Here is a 12,866-nt window from a genome sequence, read left to right as displayed (position 1 = left end):
ATGCAACCAATCTCTCACCTTCCCTTTTAGTTTCTCAAAACTCTGCAATCTCAGTTTGTCCCCTTCCTTTTCCAAAATTTCCCAGTATCTTGGCCACTTGGACTCCATATTTAACTTTTTAACTGCCTTAGCTTCCATTGGCGACAACCACCTTGGAGTTTTGTTTTCCAGCAAATCTTTATATCTAACCCAAACATTTAATAATGCTTTTCTGACAATATGGTTTTTAAAACTTTTATGTGCTTTAACCTTGTCATACCACAGATATGCATGCCACCCAAAAATATTGTTAAAACCTTCCAAGTCCAAAATGTCTGTGTTTTCAAGAAGTAGCCATTCTTTCAGCCAGCAGAAAGCTGCCGCTTCATAGTACAGTTTGAAGTCTGGCAGGGCAAACCCCCCTCTTTCCTTTGAATCCGTTAATATCTTAAATTTAATTCTGGGCTTTTTGCCCTGCCAGACAAATTTAGATATGTCTTTTTGCCACCTCTTGAAACAGTCCATTTTGTCCATTATTTGCAGTGCTTGAAACAAAAACAGCATTCTTGGCAATACATTCATCTTTATAACTGCAATTCGACCTAACAAGGAAAGCTTTAAATTTGACCAAATCTCCAAGTCTTTTTTCACTTCTGTCCAAGTTTTTTCATAATTATCTTTAAATAAATTCACATTCTTAGCTGTCATGTTTATACCCAAATATTTCACTTTTTTAACCACAGTCAACCCTGTCTCATTCTGAAACCTTTCTTTTTCAACCTGTGTTAGATTTTTCTCCAATACCTTTGTTTTTAACTTATTCAATTTAAATCCTGCCAATTGACCAAACTCTTGGATTATTTCCAAAACTCTTTTCGTACTAGCTTCTGGCTCTTGCAATGTAAGTACTAGGTCATCTGCAAATGCTCTCAGTTTATATTGTTTAGCTCCGACCTGAATCCCTTTAACCAACTGGTCCCTCCTGATCATATTAAGCAAAACCTCCAGGACCGATATAAAAAGTAATGGGGAGATAGGGCACCCCTGTCGTGTCCCTTTTTCAATCTTGAACTCTTCTGTAACCACATTATTTACAATTAATTTTGCTTTCTGTTCAGAATAAATTGCACCTATACCATTCTCAAACCCTTGGCCTACCCCCATCCCCCGGAGGTTCTTCAACATAAAGCTCCAAGAAATGTTGTCAAAGGCTTTCTCGGCGTCCACAAATATCAAAACAGCCTTAGTGTTTATGTTCACTTCCAACTTTTCCAAAATGTCAATTATATTCCTTACATTATCCGACAAATGCCTTTTCGGGAGAAAGCCTGCTTGGTCCCCATGAATCTCCTCCATCAAAACTCTTTTCAGTCTCTTTGCTAAAATGTCAGCAAAGATTTTGTAATCCACATTCAATAACGAGATGGGTCGGTAGTTTTTAAGTTGGGTCTTTTCAGTCTCTGTCTTTGGTATAAGTGTAATGTAGGCCTCTCTCCACGTATCGGGTGCCCTTTTCCCCTCCATAATCTCGTTACAGACTTCCTTCAAAGGTTGTATCAACCCTTCCTTCAATACTTTATAATATTTGGAAGTCAGTCCATCCGGTCCTGGGGATTTGCCCAACGCCATGCCTTGAATGGCATCTTCTATTTCTTGTGCTGATATCTCCTGGTTCAAAATGGTCTTACTTTCCTGCGAGACCTTTTTCAGCCCATTTTCCTCGAGGAATTGTTGTATATCCATTTCCTTCTGCGGCCCTTGTGTGTAAAGTTGTCTAAAGTAGTTCTGAAAACAGTTCCTAATTTCAGCTGGGTTGCTTATATTCTTTCCTTCCACTTCTATATTTGTTACCGTGTTGAGTTTTTGTCTCTTCTTTATTTGCCAAGCCAATAACTTGCCACATTTGTCAGCAGATTCAAAGGTCTTTTGTCTCATTTGCTTAATTTTCCACTCTAATTCTTGATTCGTCAGTTCCATATATTGTGTTTGATAAAATTTGATTTCTCTTAGAATCTCTTGTGATTTTGGCTTCAATCTTAGTTTCTTTTCCCCTTCTTTTATCTTTTCCAGAATTTTTTCCTTCCTCTCATTTTGTTTTCTTTTCTTTAATGTGTTTTGTTGTATCAAAAACCCTCTCATCACGGCTTTGCTTGCGTCCCATACTATTCTTTTTTCTACTTTAGTCCTTAAATTGATTTCAAAATAATCTTTCAGAGTCTTTTGGGCCTTCTTGCAAATCTCCTCATCTCTAAGTAAAGTGTCATTCATTCTCCATCTAAAGGAACCAGTTGTTGTTTGTCTCATCACCATCTTTACTGCATTGTGGTCGGAGAAAGTTTTTGAGCAGATTTCCACTCTCTTTATATTCTGCGCCATACTGCTAGTCACCCAGATTTGGTCGATCCTTGTCCATGTCATTTTGGCTTCAGAGAAGAAGGTTCCCTCTCTTTCTAGTGGGTGTTTTGTTCTCCAAATATCTATCAAGTCCATATTGTCAGTCATTTCGAAAAAGGTCTTTGGTAGTCTTCCATCTTTTGTTACTACCTGTCTTTGTGCTTTGTCCATATTTATTGAAACTACTCCATTCATGTCTCCCATCATAATTAGATTATAATCCATATAGTCCATCAAAGTCTCATGCAACTTCTTGAAAAATTCAGCTTTCCCTTCATTTGGCGCATAGACTCCCACTATCAGATACTTTTCTCCTTGAGATTGGATTTCAATTGCCAAATATCTTCCTTGGTCGTCTTTGAAGATTTGTTTCGGTTGCAGCTTTTCCTTTGCATAAATCACTACTCCTCTCTTTTTTACTCTGTCTGAAGATATAAATTCTTGTCCCAGTCTTTTATTTATTAATAATTTCCTATGTGCTCTTGTCACATGGGTCTCTTGTAGACAAATCAAGTCCAATTGGTCTTTCTTTAGAGCATGAAATATATTTTTCCTTTTTCTGGGAATATTTAAGCCGTTACAATTCCAAGTTAGAAGTTGCAGAGCCATGATGGGGTTATTTACTCTTTCCTCCTACAGCTCCCAATTTTTGTTCCTCGTTTGTCGGTGGTTCCGTGTCCGTATCTAGTGAAGGATGCCCTTGCCCTGGAAACGTCTCTTTCTGTAGGTCTTCTTCGTGTTCTCCTAAGAACTTGTCTTTATCACTCACTGTCTTTATTCTTCTTTTCTTCCCCTTGTATTTAAAAGACAAGCCTTGGGGAAACTCCCACCTAAATTGAATGTAGTTCCTTTTCAGCAGTATCACCAGGTCCTTATAGTGTCCTCTTGCGTCCAAAATGCTTTTAGGAATATCTTTAAAAATCTCGATATGAAAATCTTCAATTCGAAGGGTTGTTTGGTAATGCAGGTTCAATATTTTGTCCCGTTCCTCCTTTGATCTCAGAGTTATTAAACAGTCTCTGGGTCTGTTCTTCCTCTGCCTTGCTCCCAGTCTAAATGCACTTTCTATCTTAAATTCTTCTTTGTCCAACTCCTGCTTCCAAAAGTCAGAAAATTCTTTTGTCAGGTAGTCCACCAGGTTCTCTCCTTCCTTTTCTGGCACAAGTCTGATCCTTAGGTTCCTCTCCTTGCGTTGCATATCTTGCATAGAAAGTGCCAGTTCATACTCATCTAGTTTCTTGAACACTGGTGGAAACTTTCCCTCAGCAGCAGTTGCAATTTCTTTAGCTTCCTCGGCTATCTTTCTTGTTGTAGATGATTCTTCCAATAATTTCCCAATTGCTTCTGCATTTGAGTTCACTTTGTTCCCAAGGTCAGTTATACTTTTTGTATTTGAATCAATTTTCCCAGAGATTTCTTCAATTTTCTTATTTGTTTCAGCAACTTGTATTTTAGTTTCAGCAACTTGTGCTTTAGTTTCTGCACCTTGCTTTTTTAGTTCCTCCAAAGAATCATTTATCTTCTCCAATACCTTGGCAAATGATTCTTCTGTAGACATTGTTTTCACTCTTGCCTTTGGGGCAGCTGTAGTTCCAGAGGCTCCTGATACAGAAGCCCTTCTCTGCATGAAAGAATCAATTTTATATTGTTTGCCAGATCTCAAGGTTGTTTCTTGTAAATCCCCTTTCTCTTTACCATCTGCCATAACAAGTTCTTTTAGTCAAGGTCATTCCCACACTCTTAAGCTGTCAAACAAAAGTTCTCAGATTTTACACTTCACTTGTTGCTGTAACAATTTGTAAGTCCTCTAGAGGGCGCAGAGTCAATTTTTTTTACTTCTCCAAATAGTCCCACACTCTCCTAAAAGTAAACAAAAGTTTTCCTAGTCCCTTCCAATTGTTCTTTTCTCTTTCTAAGGGACCCAAGTCAATAATGTCCTGTAAGTAACTTTACAATGCAACAAAATAAGTATTTCAAGTTGAGAGTAACCAAAGTCAATTAAAGATACTTTTTAACCTTCTTATAGCAACAGTCCTTAGCCGGTTCCTTTTCTCCGGCAGTCCGATCCCAGGTTTAAGAACAGCGGTATTTAACTCAGTTCTTTAAAGTTGGCAGAAAAACACTTTAAAATCTTCTTCCCCCCCCTTCTGCCTTCGGGGAGGGAGTTCTTTGCTTTGGTGGTGGATTTCTTAATTCCCGCAAATTTCCTCTCAAGCAGTTACAGCTGGAGTGCCTTTCGCTTTGATCTTGCTACAGAACGGAAAGCAGACTTCCTTTTTAGTGCTTATCCGTCTCGGTGCCCAATTTCTTAACTTTTAATGTCCAATTGTAATTTAGCGGTCAATCCTACTCACGGACAGTTGTTCTTTTAATCCAATTTCGCCGGAAGAAATCAGCGCTCTCCGCTAATGGCGACGCGGCTTCGCTTCGCAGGCTGGGTGAAGACGACTCTCAGCACCGCTCCTCACACCCTCCGCTGATCCGCAGCCTTTAAAAAGGCTATTTCACAGCGTCGGGGGGGCGCAAAGGTGCCCGCCGAGTCTCCAGTTCACAGGCAACACGCCTGTGATTTTTAAGGGTCCCCGCTCCGCCGTAGCTGACAGGACCCGAACCTACGAAGCAGATCTCTCCCGGAGCTCCGGGAGAAATCCGCCATTAAGCGCTGGCGCTAACCGGAAGTTGGCCAGCATAGCTCTTGGTCCTTTGCCATCTTTAGCAGAGACAGCGGAACACCTAAGGCATGCAGATGATAAGCTTTGCTTGTTCGTTTTACATAGTCACATCTCTGCCTCGGCCACTCATGTCCCAGTGACTTCCATAGGCTTCTTGGTACAAGATGAAGTCTGGCCTGGATAAAGCAATTGTGACAGCCTCACCATGTTACAAGTGGGGCTACACATTCTTTGATGGAGGGGTTCCTAATTTGAGTACAATTTCCCACCCATTTTTTTTTTCTTTCTCTACCTCCCTCTCCTCCTTGGTTTCCTCTCCACAGACTGTGATCTTATCGGAAGCCAAGGAGAGTGTCCTCGGCGGGGTGCTGAGGGTGCTTCTGCACACAATGGGCTGCACTCCCAGTGCGGCTTTCTTACAACACTGCTTTGCTACCCAGAGGGCGCTAGTCAGCAAGGTGAGTGCTGCTTGGTTGGGAAAACTCTGCAGATGTGAATGTTGCGGTTGAATTCCAGCTGATTTTGCAAAGCATCTTGCTCTGCTCCTAGGAAGGCAGTGCAGGGAGACTATTGACTTGTCTGCATCCAAGCTCACCAGCTCTGCTTGTAAGTGGAGCCTGGCTACTTCAGGGACAAGAAGGGCTTATCTACCCCTCAGGTTGTTAGCTTCTGTCTGTCACTGCTCATGTTCTCCAACCTTTAACTCTGCTGAAGGGGCTTTTTCTCTCCAGGGTGCCCCCTTTTGCTGAGATTGTCCACAGTAGAGTCTGCTTACTTAAGTGTGTGTGTGTGTGTGTGTGTGAGAGAGAGAGAGAGAGAGAGAGAGAGAGAGAGAGAGAGAACAAACAAACAAACAAACAAACAAACAAACACACACAAATATAAAACCAGAATATAAATACCAACCTCAGTCCTACAGAGCATATACGCCATGTCTGGGAATCCTCCAACTTCACAATGCATGTTTCCAAAATATATTTCAAAACATGATGTCCAGATGTAAGACCTGTTTCACGCCTCCTGTACTTGTTAACCAAGCCAATGTACTCTTCAAAAATTCCACCTGTGGGGCCTGGATTCCCCAGGACTGGAGTTGATTTATGAGACAAATGGCCCCTGGTCATCTGAAAAGGCACCCCATTCTATTTCACCCCTCGTGAGCCAGCATTGCCAAAGGGTAATGTCAGCAGCCAGCAGTTGCCATATTCTATCACCCCACTTTCCCAAAGTAAACTCTCCCTTGCTTTTCCAGAAATAAGCTGTTTCCATGCCAAGGTGGATTATTGAATAAATGCCTTATTTCAGCCTTGAAAGATAGAGACCAAAGCCAGCCCATTATTATTTGAGTCTACTTAATTATGATACTGCAGATCTGGAACAACCTCTGTAAAAGGGCCTGATAGACACTTCCAAGGGTTGGGTGAAAACCTGATTCACAGAGGCTTTTAATATTAAATCTTACCGCTCTTGAGTGTGTTAATACCTTGCTTGTAAGATTATCAATCTGTTGGGTTTTATGCATCTGTTATCCATTGCCTTCCTTGCAGTCCATAGGAAGGCCAGTATTATCATTGTTAGATAAAATAACTCCAGTCTCTTGCTTGCAGTTTCCCGAAATGCTTTTCGAGGAGGACACAGAACTGTGTGCTGACCTGTGTCTGCGCCTTCTCCGCCATTGCAGTAGCAAGGTGGGCATCATCCGCACCCATGCAAGCACCTCGCTCTACCTTCTCATGCGACAGAACTTCGAGATTGGCAACGTAAGTGCTCATTGGAGTAAGGAGGTGCTAGAGCTGCCCTCTGTCTCTTCTGCTGCAAGGGTGCTGTCAGATGCAGGGGGTGGTTGCTCGTGAGTAACCAGGCAAGACTCCAACCTGTCTTTTACAGGTTTTATTGGTACAAACTATTTACAGTGCAGAACCAACAAGTTCATGTCCGTTTTAGTCACTTGCAGAATCCGGGAGTGGCCTCTTCTGGCTTCTCCCCCAACATAAGAACTTAGACACCCCAAATCTCCACCTCCCCTCATTTCGTTTCACCCCTCTGTGCAGGCTAGGCGACGGAAGTGGCGTGTCTGCCTCCTGGCCAGCCAGGTTAGGTGAGGCACTTGGGCTCTCAGCAGCATCTTCGAGCCCTCTCCTCGCTTGGCTACCCCCTTCCCTCTCTGCTCCACTGGAGGTGTGGCTTTCCCCACCGCTGGAGGAGGAGCTGCTCCTCAGAAGCATCGGAGGCCCTCTGTACCCCCCTGCCTCCCTCCTCTGTTCCGATGGCAGTCCCCTGACAGGTGCTTCCTGGGAGCAGGCCTGAGCCATCACCAGAGTCCAAGCAGTTGTTGTTGTTGATTGAATGAATGAATGAATGAATGAATTTATACACCGCCCTATACTTGGAGGTCTCAGGGCAGTTCACAGAAAAGATCAACATAAAACCCACAATATATATAATCAAAATAAAAACAACAACCCAATAACCCCCCCCCCCCAAAAAAAGAAAGCCGCATTTTTTAAAAGGGCATAGGATGTCAATCAGATCAACCAATGGCCTGGTTAAAAAGAAACGTTTTTGCCTGGCACCTAAAGGTGTATAATGAAGGCAGCAGGCGAACTTCACTGGAGAGAGCATTCCACAGACGGGGAGCCACTGCAGAGAAGGCCCCGTTCTTGTGTTGCCACCCTCCGGACCTCTTGAGGAGAAGGCACATGAAGGAGGGCCTCAGAAGATGATCTCAGGGTCCGGGTAGGTTCAATCAGATCATTGATCCCTGCAGCATTGCCACGTTGCACAAACTCTTTCCCTGCCTCTGTTGTCTTCCCCCACCTTTGTCAAAATTTAAATTGTTAAGCTTCTTGGGGCCAGGGGCCCGTCTCGTGATTCGATTACTCTGTAAAATGCAGCATACACTGATGTAAAGGTAAAGGGACCCCTGACCATTAGGGTCCCGTCGTGACCGACTCTGGGGTTGCGGCGCTCATCTCGCTTTATTGGCCGAGGGAGCCAGCGTACAGCTTCCGGGTCATGTGGCCAGCATGACAAAGCCGCTTCTGGCGAACCAGAGCAGCGCACGGAAATGCCATTTACCTTCCCGTGAGAGCGGTACCTATTTATCTCATTGCACTTTGACGTGCTTTTGAACTGCTAGGTTGGCAGGAGCAGGGACTGAGCAACGGGAGCTCACCCCGTTACGGGGATTCAAACTGCCGACCTTCTGATCGGCAAGCCCTAGGCTCTGTGGTTTAACCCACAGCGCCACCCGCATCCCTTGTACACTGATGGCGTTATGTAAATAAAAATCCCCTCTGAGAAGCTTCCAGACACCTGCTTCTCTCAGAGCCTTATGTGCATGACCATCCCTGGCAGCTTCTTCAAAGTGTTTGCCATGAGTTGCCAAAAGCAACAGTTTTGGATTGTTATGTAACTTGTATTCCTGGGGTGGGGGTCTTAGAGAAAGGCATGTGTATAGGAAAGAGGAGTGGAAATGAAACAAGGAGCAGCAATGCTGAAAAGAAGCACGCTCTCCTAAATAGTGTAAACCTTCTCTTTAATTTTAACTTTCTCTTTAGTTTTAACAGTCGGCCAAGCAATTACTATTCACATTTTAAAGGAAATAATACCAGTGGGAAACTTAAATTTTAAAGTGTTCTGAACCAGCCATTTTTCTAGGTGATTTAAATCAGTCCACTCTAGAACTGTGTTCTGCAGAATCCATTCCAAGCATCGCCTCTGCTTTTATTTGGCTCAGGATTTGAATAATCTTTCTGGCTTGCCCTGCCTTGCTGACTCCTGCCGCGTCTCTCTTGCACAGAACTTTGCCCGAGTGAAGATGCAAGTCACCATGTCACTCTCCTCGCTTGTGGGGACGTCACAGAACTTCAATGAGGAGCACTTGCGGCGCTCATTGAAGACCATCCTGACCTATGCCGAGGAAGACCCGGAGCTGCGAGAAACCACATTTGCTGAGCAGGTACATTGGATGGCAGACCCATGAACATCAGACTAGGGGCCTCTGGAAGTGCCAGAAGTTGGGTTGTGACTTGAGCTGATACCTTCTGACTCTGGCAGTCTCTTCTACAGCTTTTGCAATTAATTATGAACAATTTAATCTTCACTGGGATTTGTAGGCAATTTTTCCAATTTCTCAAGAATACATGTGTGATAGATACAGTGCTTTTTTTCTTAAAACTTTTTTAGGGGCATTCTCGTTTTGACTCAAGAAAATCACCATTCTTTAGTTCAAATCTGGGGAAATAAATAGAGTAAATGGACAAAAGTACAAAGATTCACAAAATGTTTAGGGGTATGCGTACCCCTGCATACCCCCAGAAAAAAAGCACTGGATAGATATATTGGATTTATTTAAAAATATTACAAGGCTTTATTTACCAGATAACAACATATGATCAAACTAAAGCAAACGTTTTGCTATTATTTTTAAATAAAAATATTTATTTAAAAAACTGAAATGTGATACTGTACTAAAAGACTGTTCACTAAATTTGAAACATAAATTTTCCAAGGAAATAAAAATGTTTCCAAAATACAAAAAATATACATATTGTATAGTCATATTGTAGAATCCTATAGAAATATAAAGTGTAAGCCTAAATGAGAAAAAAAAAGATCACCTGTATCAGAAAATTTCGATATTCTTGAACCAGAATTACAGTATTCAGTTGAAACAGTGGTGGATCTTGGGGTCTGAAATTTCAGCAGCACCCTCTGTGACACCAGAATTCAGCACCCCTGTGTTGAACAATCGTGTTCCATTGTAAACTATAGTTGTGTCCCTGGTGGCACCAAACTCCCCTAAATCTGCCTTTGGTAGGAACCTGAAAGAAAATTGCTTAAAATGGTTATATACCCTGGGCAATGGTTAGAGCAGGCATAGGCAAACTCAGCCCTCCAGATGTTTTGGGACTACAACTCCCACCATCCCTAGCTAACAGGACCGGTAGTCAGGGATGATGGGAATTGTAGTCCCAAAACATCTGGAGGGCCGAGTTTTCCCTATGCCTGGGTTAGACTATCTAAATTTGGAAATGGCTACTTCTGTCTTAGATACAGCTAAGCCAGTGTCTACCAAATGTGATGAAAATGCAAGAGATTAATTATAGACCTAGTTTTGCTGTTCTTTCTCCTCCTGAAAAGTGGGCAGATTGGGGGGTGGGTACCAGGTTCAAGGTAAACACAGCCCATAAGTGAACAGGGCTATGCCCATCTCAATCCTGTTGGCAAGTATTGCATCAGGGATGTCCTCTTTCGCAAGTGCCTTTACCTGAGTGCTTGCGGCATCCCCACTCTTGATGGAGGCAATTGTGTGTTCTTGTTCCTGCTCTCCATGCTTGTGACTTAGAAGGTGCTTCCTCTTTTCCCTGGCCAGGTTCAAGACCTCGTCTTCAACCTCCACATGATCTTGACAGACACAGTAAAGATGAAGGAACATCAGGAGGACCCGGAGATGTTGATAGACCTGATGTACAGGTGAGACAGTAGCCAGCGCTCTGGGTACGGAAGTGGCAGGAAGGCCCAGAGGCAAGCAAGGCTTGCTTTCTTAGCCTCAGTTTCCCAAAGGGAGGGTGTCTAAATGCAGGAGCCAACGTGACTGCGTTGGCACCTGAGACAAAGAAGGTTCATATCTCAGATCATCCACAGACTCATTGGCTGTTGGCAAGCCTGTTGCAGCATGAGATCTCTCCCTGCTTTTACACTCGCCTCATCTGTTGCATATGGTGAGAGCTCCTCCTTTTGCTCCCACTCAGCATGTAATTTAAGTGGGTGAGCTGGCCGTACAGCCAAGGAGATAGCTATGCTGTCCGGGATATAACCTTCTTCATATAAGGGGGCCAAGCACTCTGGGGCTGGAAAAGAGTGGTCTGGGGAGTGCACACCTTCCAGAGAATATTAAAGGAAAAAGTCACACTAAGTGGTAACATTGCTGTGGGGTTGGGGAGAGCCTTGCAGGCGTTCATCTCTTGGTGGATGTGTGTAAGCTTGTAGGCTTAATCAACCCAGGCAAAAAGCATTGGCACAAATGGGGACCACATCATAGAGGTGGGGAATGTCTGTTGCTCCTTGTGTTGATGTAAATGTATTGAGATGCATATGTATATGTCCATGACACAAACACAGCCACTGTTCGTGCATCACTCACTCACGTCCAACAACAACAACAACAATTTATTTATCCCCTGCCCATCTGGCTGGGTTTCCCCAGCCACTCTGGGCAGCTCCCAACAGAATATTAAAAACACAATAAAACATCCAACATTAAAAACTTCCCTAAATAGGGCTGCCTTCAGATATCTTCTAAAAGTCAGACAGTTGTTTATTTCCTTGACATCTGATTGGAGGACGTTCCACAGGGCGGGCACCACTACCAAGAAGGCCCTCTGCCTGATTCCCTATAACCTCACTTCTCACAGTGAGAGAACCGCCAGAAGGCCCTTGGAGCTGGACCTCAGTGTCTGGGCCGAACGATGGGGGTGGAGACCTTCAGGTATACTGGGCTGAGGCCATTTAGGGCTTTAAAGGTCAGCACCAACACTTTGAATTGTGCTTGGAAACATACTGAAGCCAATGTAGGTCTTTCAAGACGGGTGTTACATGGTCCTGGCAGCCACTCCCAGTCACCAGTCTAGCTGCCACATTCTGGATCAGTTGTAGTTTCTGGGTCACCTTCAAAGGTAGCCCCACATAGAGCACATTGCAGTAGTCTAAGCAGGAGATAACCAGAGCATGGACCACTCTGGCGAGACAGTCTGTGGGCAGGTAGGGTCTTAACTGGCATGCCAGATGGAGCTGGTAGACAGCTGCCCTGGACACAGAAATGACCTGCACCTCCATTGAACTCCATTGACCTGAAGCAAGTCACCTTAAAGTGAGTGAGTAGCAAAGGCGGCCATGGAGCTCAGGACTTCTGTCCCTGAACATTCATTACCTGCCTCTTAGGATAGCCAAGGGGTACCAGACATCACCGGATCTGAGGTTGACCTGGCTGCAGAACATGGCAGCGAAGCACTCTGAGCGTGGGAACCATGCAGAGGCCGCTCAGTGTCTGGTGCACTCCGCTGCCCTGGTAGCCGAGTACCTGAGTATGCTGGAGGACTGCCGCTACCTACCTGTGGGCTGTGTCACTTTCCAGGTAAGAAGAAGGGCAAAGCCAAGGCATCATTTCAAAAAAAGACTGGTCTGCTGCATCAAGGCATTGACCAGCTCTTCTCTGTTCTTTCTTAGCTTCAGTACTTACCCGTAGCCCCAGTTCTACTTTCCTGCAGGAGAGATGAATGAACAGAGGGTCTACCTCCCATTTCTCCTTCCCCTAAACCAAAACTTGGGGTGATGCCCAGATGTTCCCTGCCCCTAGCAAGGCCTCTGCTTCCCTAAGCCCCTGGAGGCCTAGAGTTCTTGCCTTGTTCAACTGACAGGCTGTAAGGGAGGGAAGAGTGAGAAGATCTGTGTGCCCCCCCCCCCCACAATAACATCTGTCCTTTTCCAAGAACATCTCTTCCAACGTGCTGGAAGAATCTGCTGTCTCGGATGACGTCCTGTCCCCTGATGAAGAGGGCATCTGCTCTGGAAAGTACTTCACTGAGCAAGGGCTGGTTGGGTTGCTTGAGCAGGCGGCTTCCTCCTTTACTATGGTGAGAACTTGAACTTTTTACTTTCAGTGTACGAGAGCATTCCCTGTGCTTGAGGGTGGGAGCTGCCTTCTCTTGCTGCAGTCGGCGGCTGAATCCCAGGTGTCTAGACTCCTGGAGATTGGGCACCAGCGCCATAGAACACAGCTTTTTGTGCACAAATTTCTGCTTCCTTTTAAAACTGCAA

General features: G+C 44.3%; 1 protein-coding gene across 8 annotated transcripts in view; it reads left to right on the top strand.

The window, feature by feature from the left end:
• Positions 1 to 12,866, top strand: part of DOCK6 (dedicator of cytokinesis 6) — a 103,981-nt gene that overhangs the window by 67,846 nt on the left and 23,269 nt on the right. For 5 of the 8 annotated variants that reach the window (XM_053372183.1, XM_053372177.1, XM_053372180.1 and 2 more), the window contains 6 exons: positions 5,369 to 5,503; positions 6,653 to 6,805; positions 8,785 to 9,006; positions 10,423 to 10,523; positions 11,991 to 12,183; positions 12,539 to 12,682. In XM_053372183.1, coding sequence (XP_053228158.1) covers positions 5,369 to 5,503; positions 6,653 to 6,805; positions 8,785 to 9,006; positions 10,423 to 10,523; positions 11,991 to 12,183; positions 12,539 to 12,682 — 948 coding nt within the window. The remainder of the gene's footprint in view (positions 1 to 5,368; positions 5,504 to 6,652; positions 6,806 to 8,784; positions 9,007 to 10,422; positions 10,524 to 11,990; positions 12,184 to 12,538; positions 12,683 to 12,866) is intronic. The other 3 variants (XM_053372184.1, XM_053372179.1, XM_053372182.1) reach the window with 1 other exon arrangement.

This window comes from Podarcis raffonei, chromosome 17 (genome assembly GCF_027172205.1).
Source record: "Podarcis raffonei isolate rPodRaf1 chromosome 17, rPodRaf1.pri, whole genome shotgun sequence".
In the NCBI taxonomy this organism is placed as follows: Eukaryota; Metazoa; Chordata; class Lepidosauria; order Squamata; family Lacertidae; genus Podarcis; species Podarcis raffonei.
This window is presented reverse-complemented; position numbering and strand designations above follow the sequence as displayed.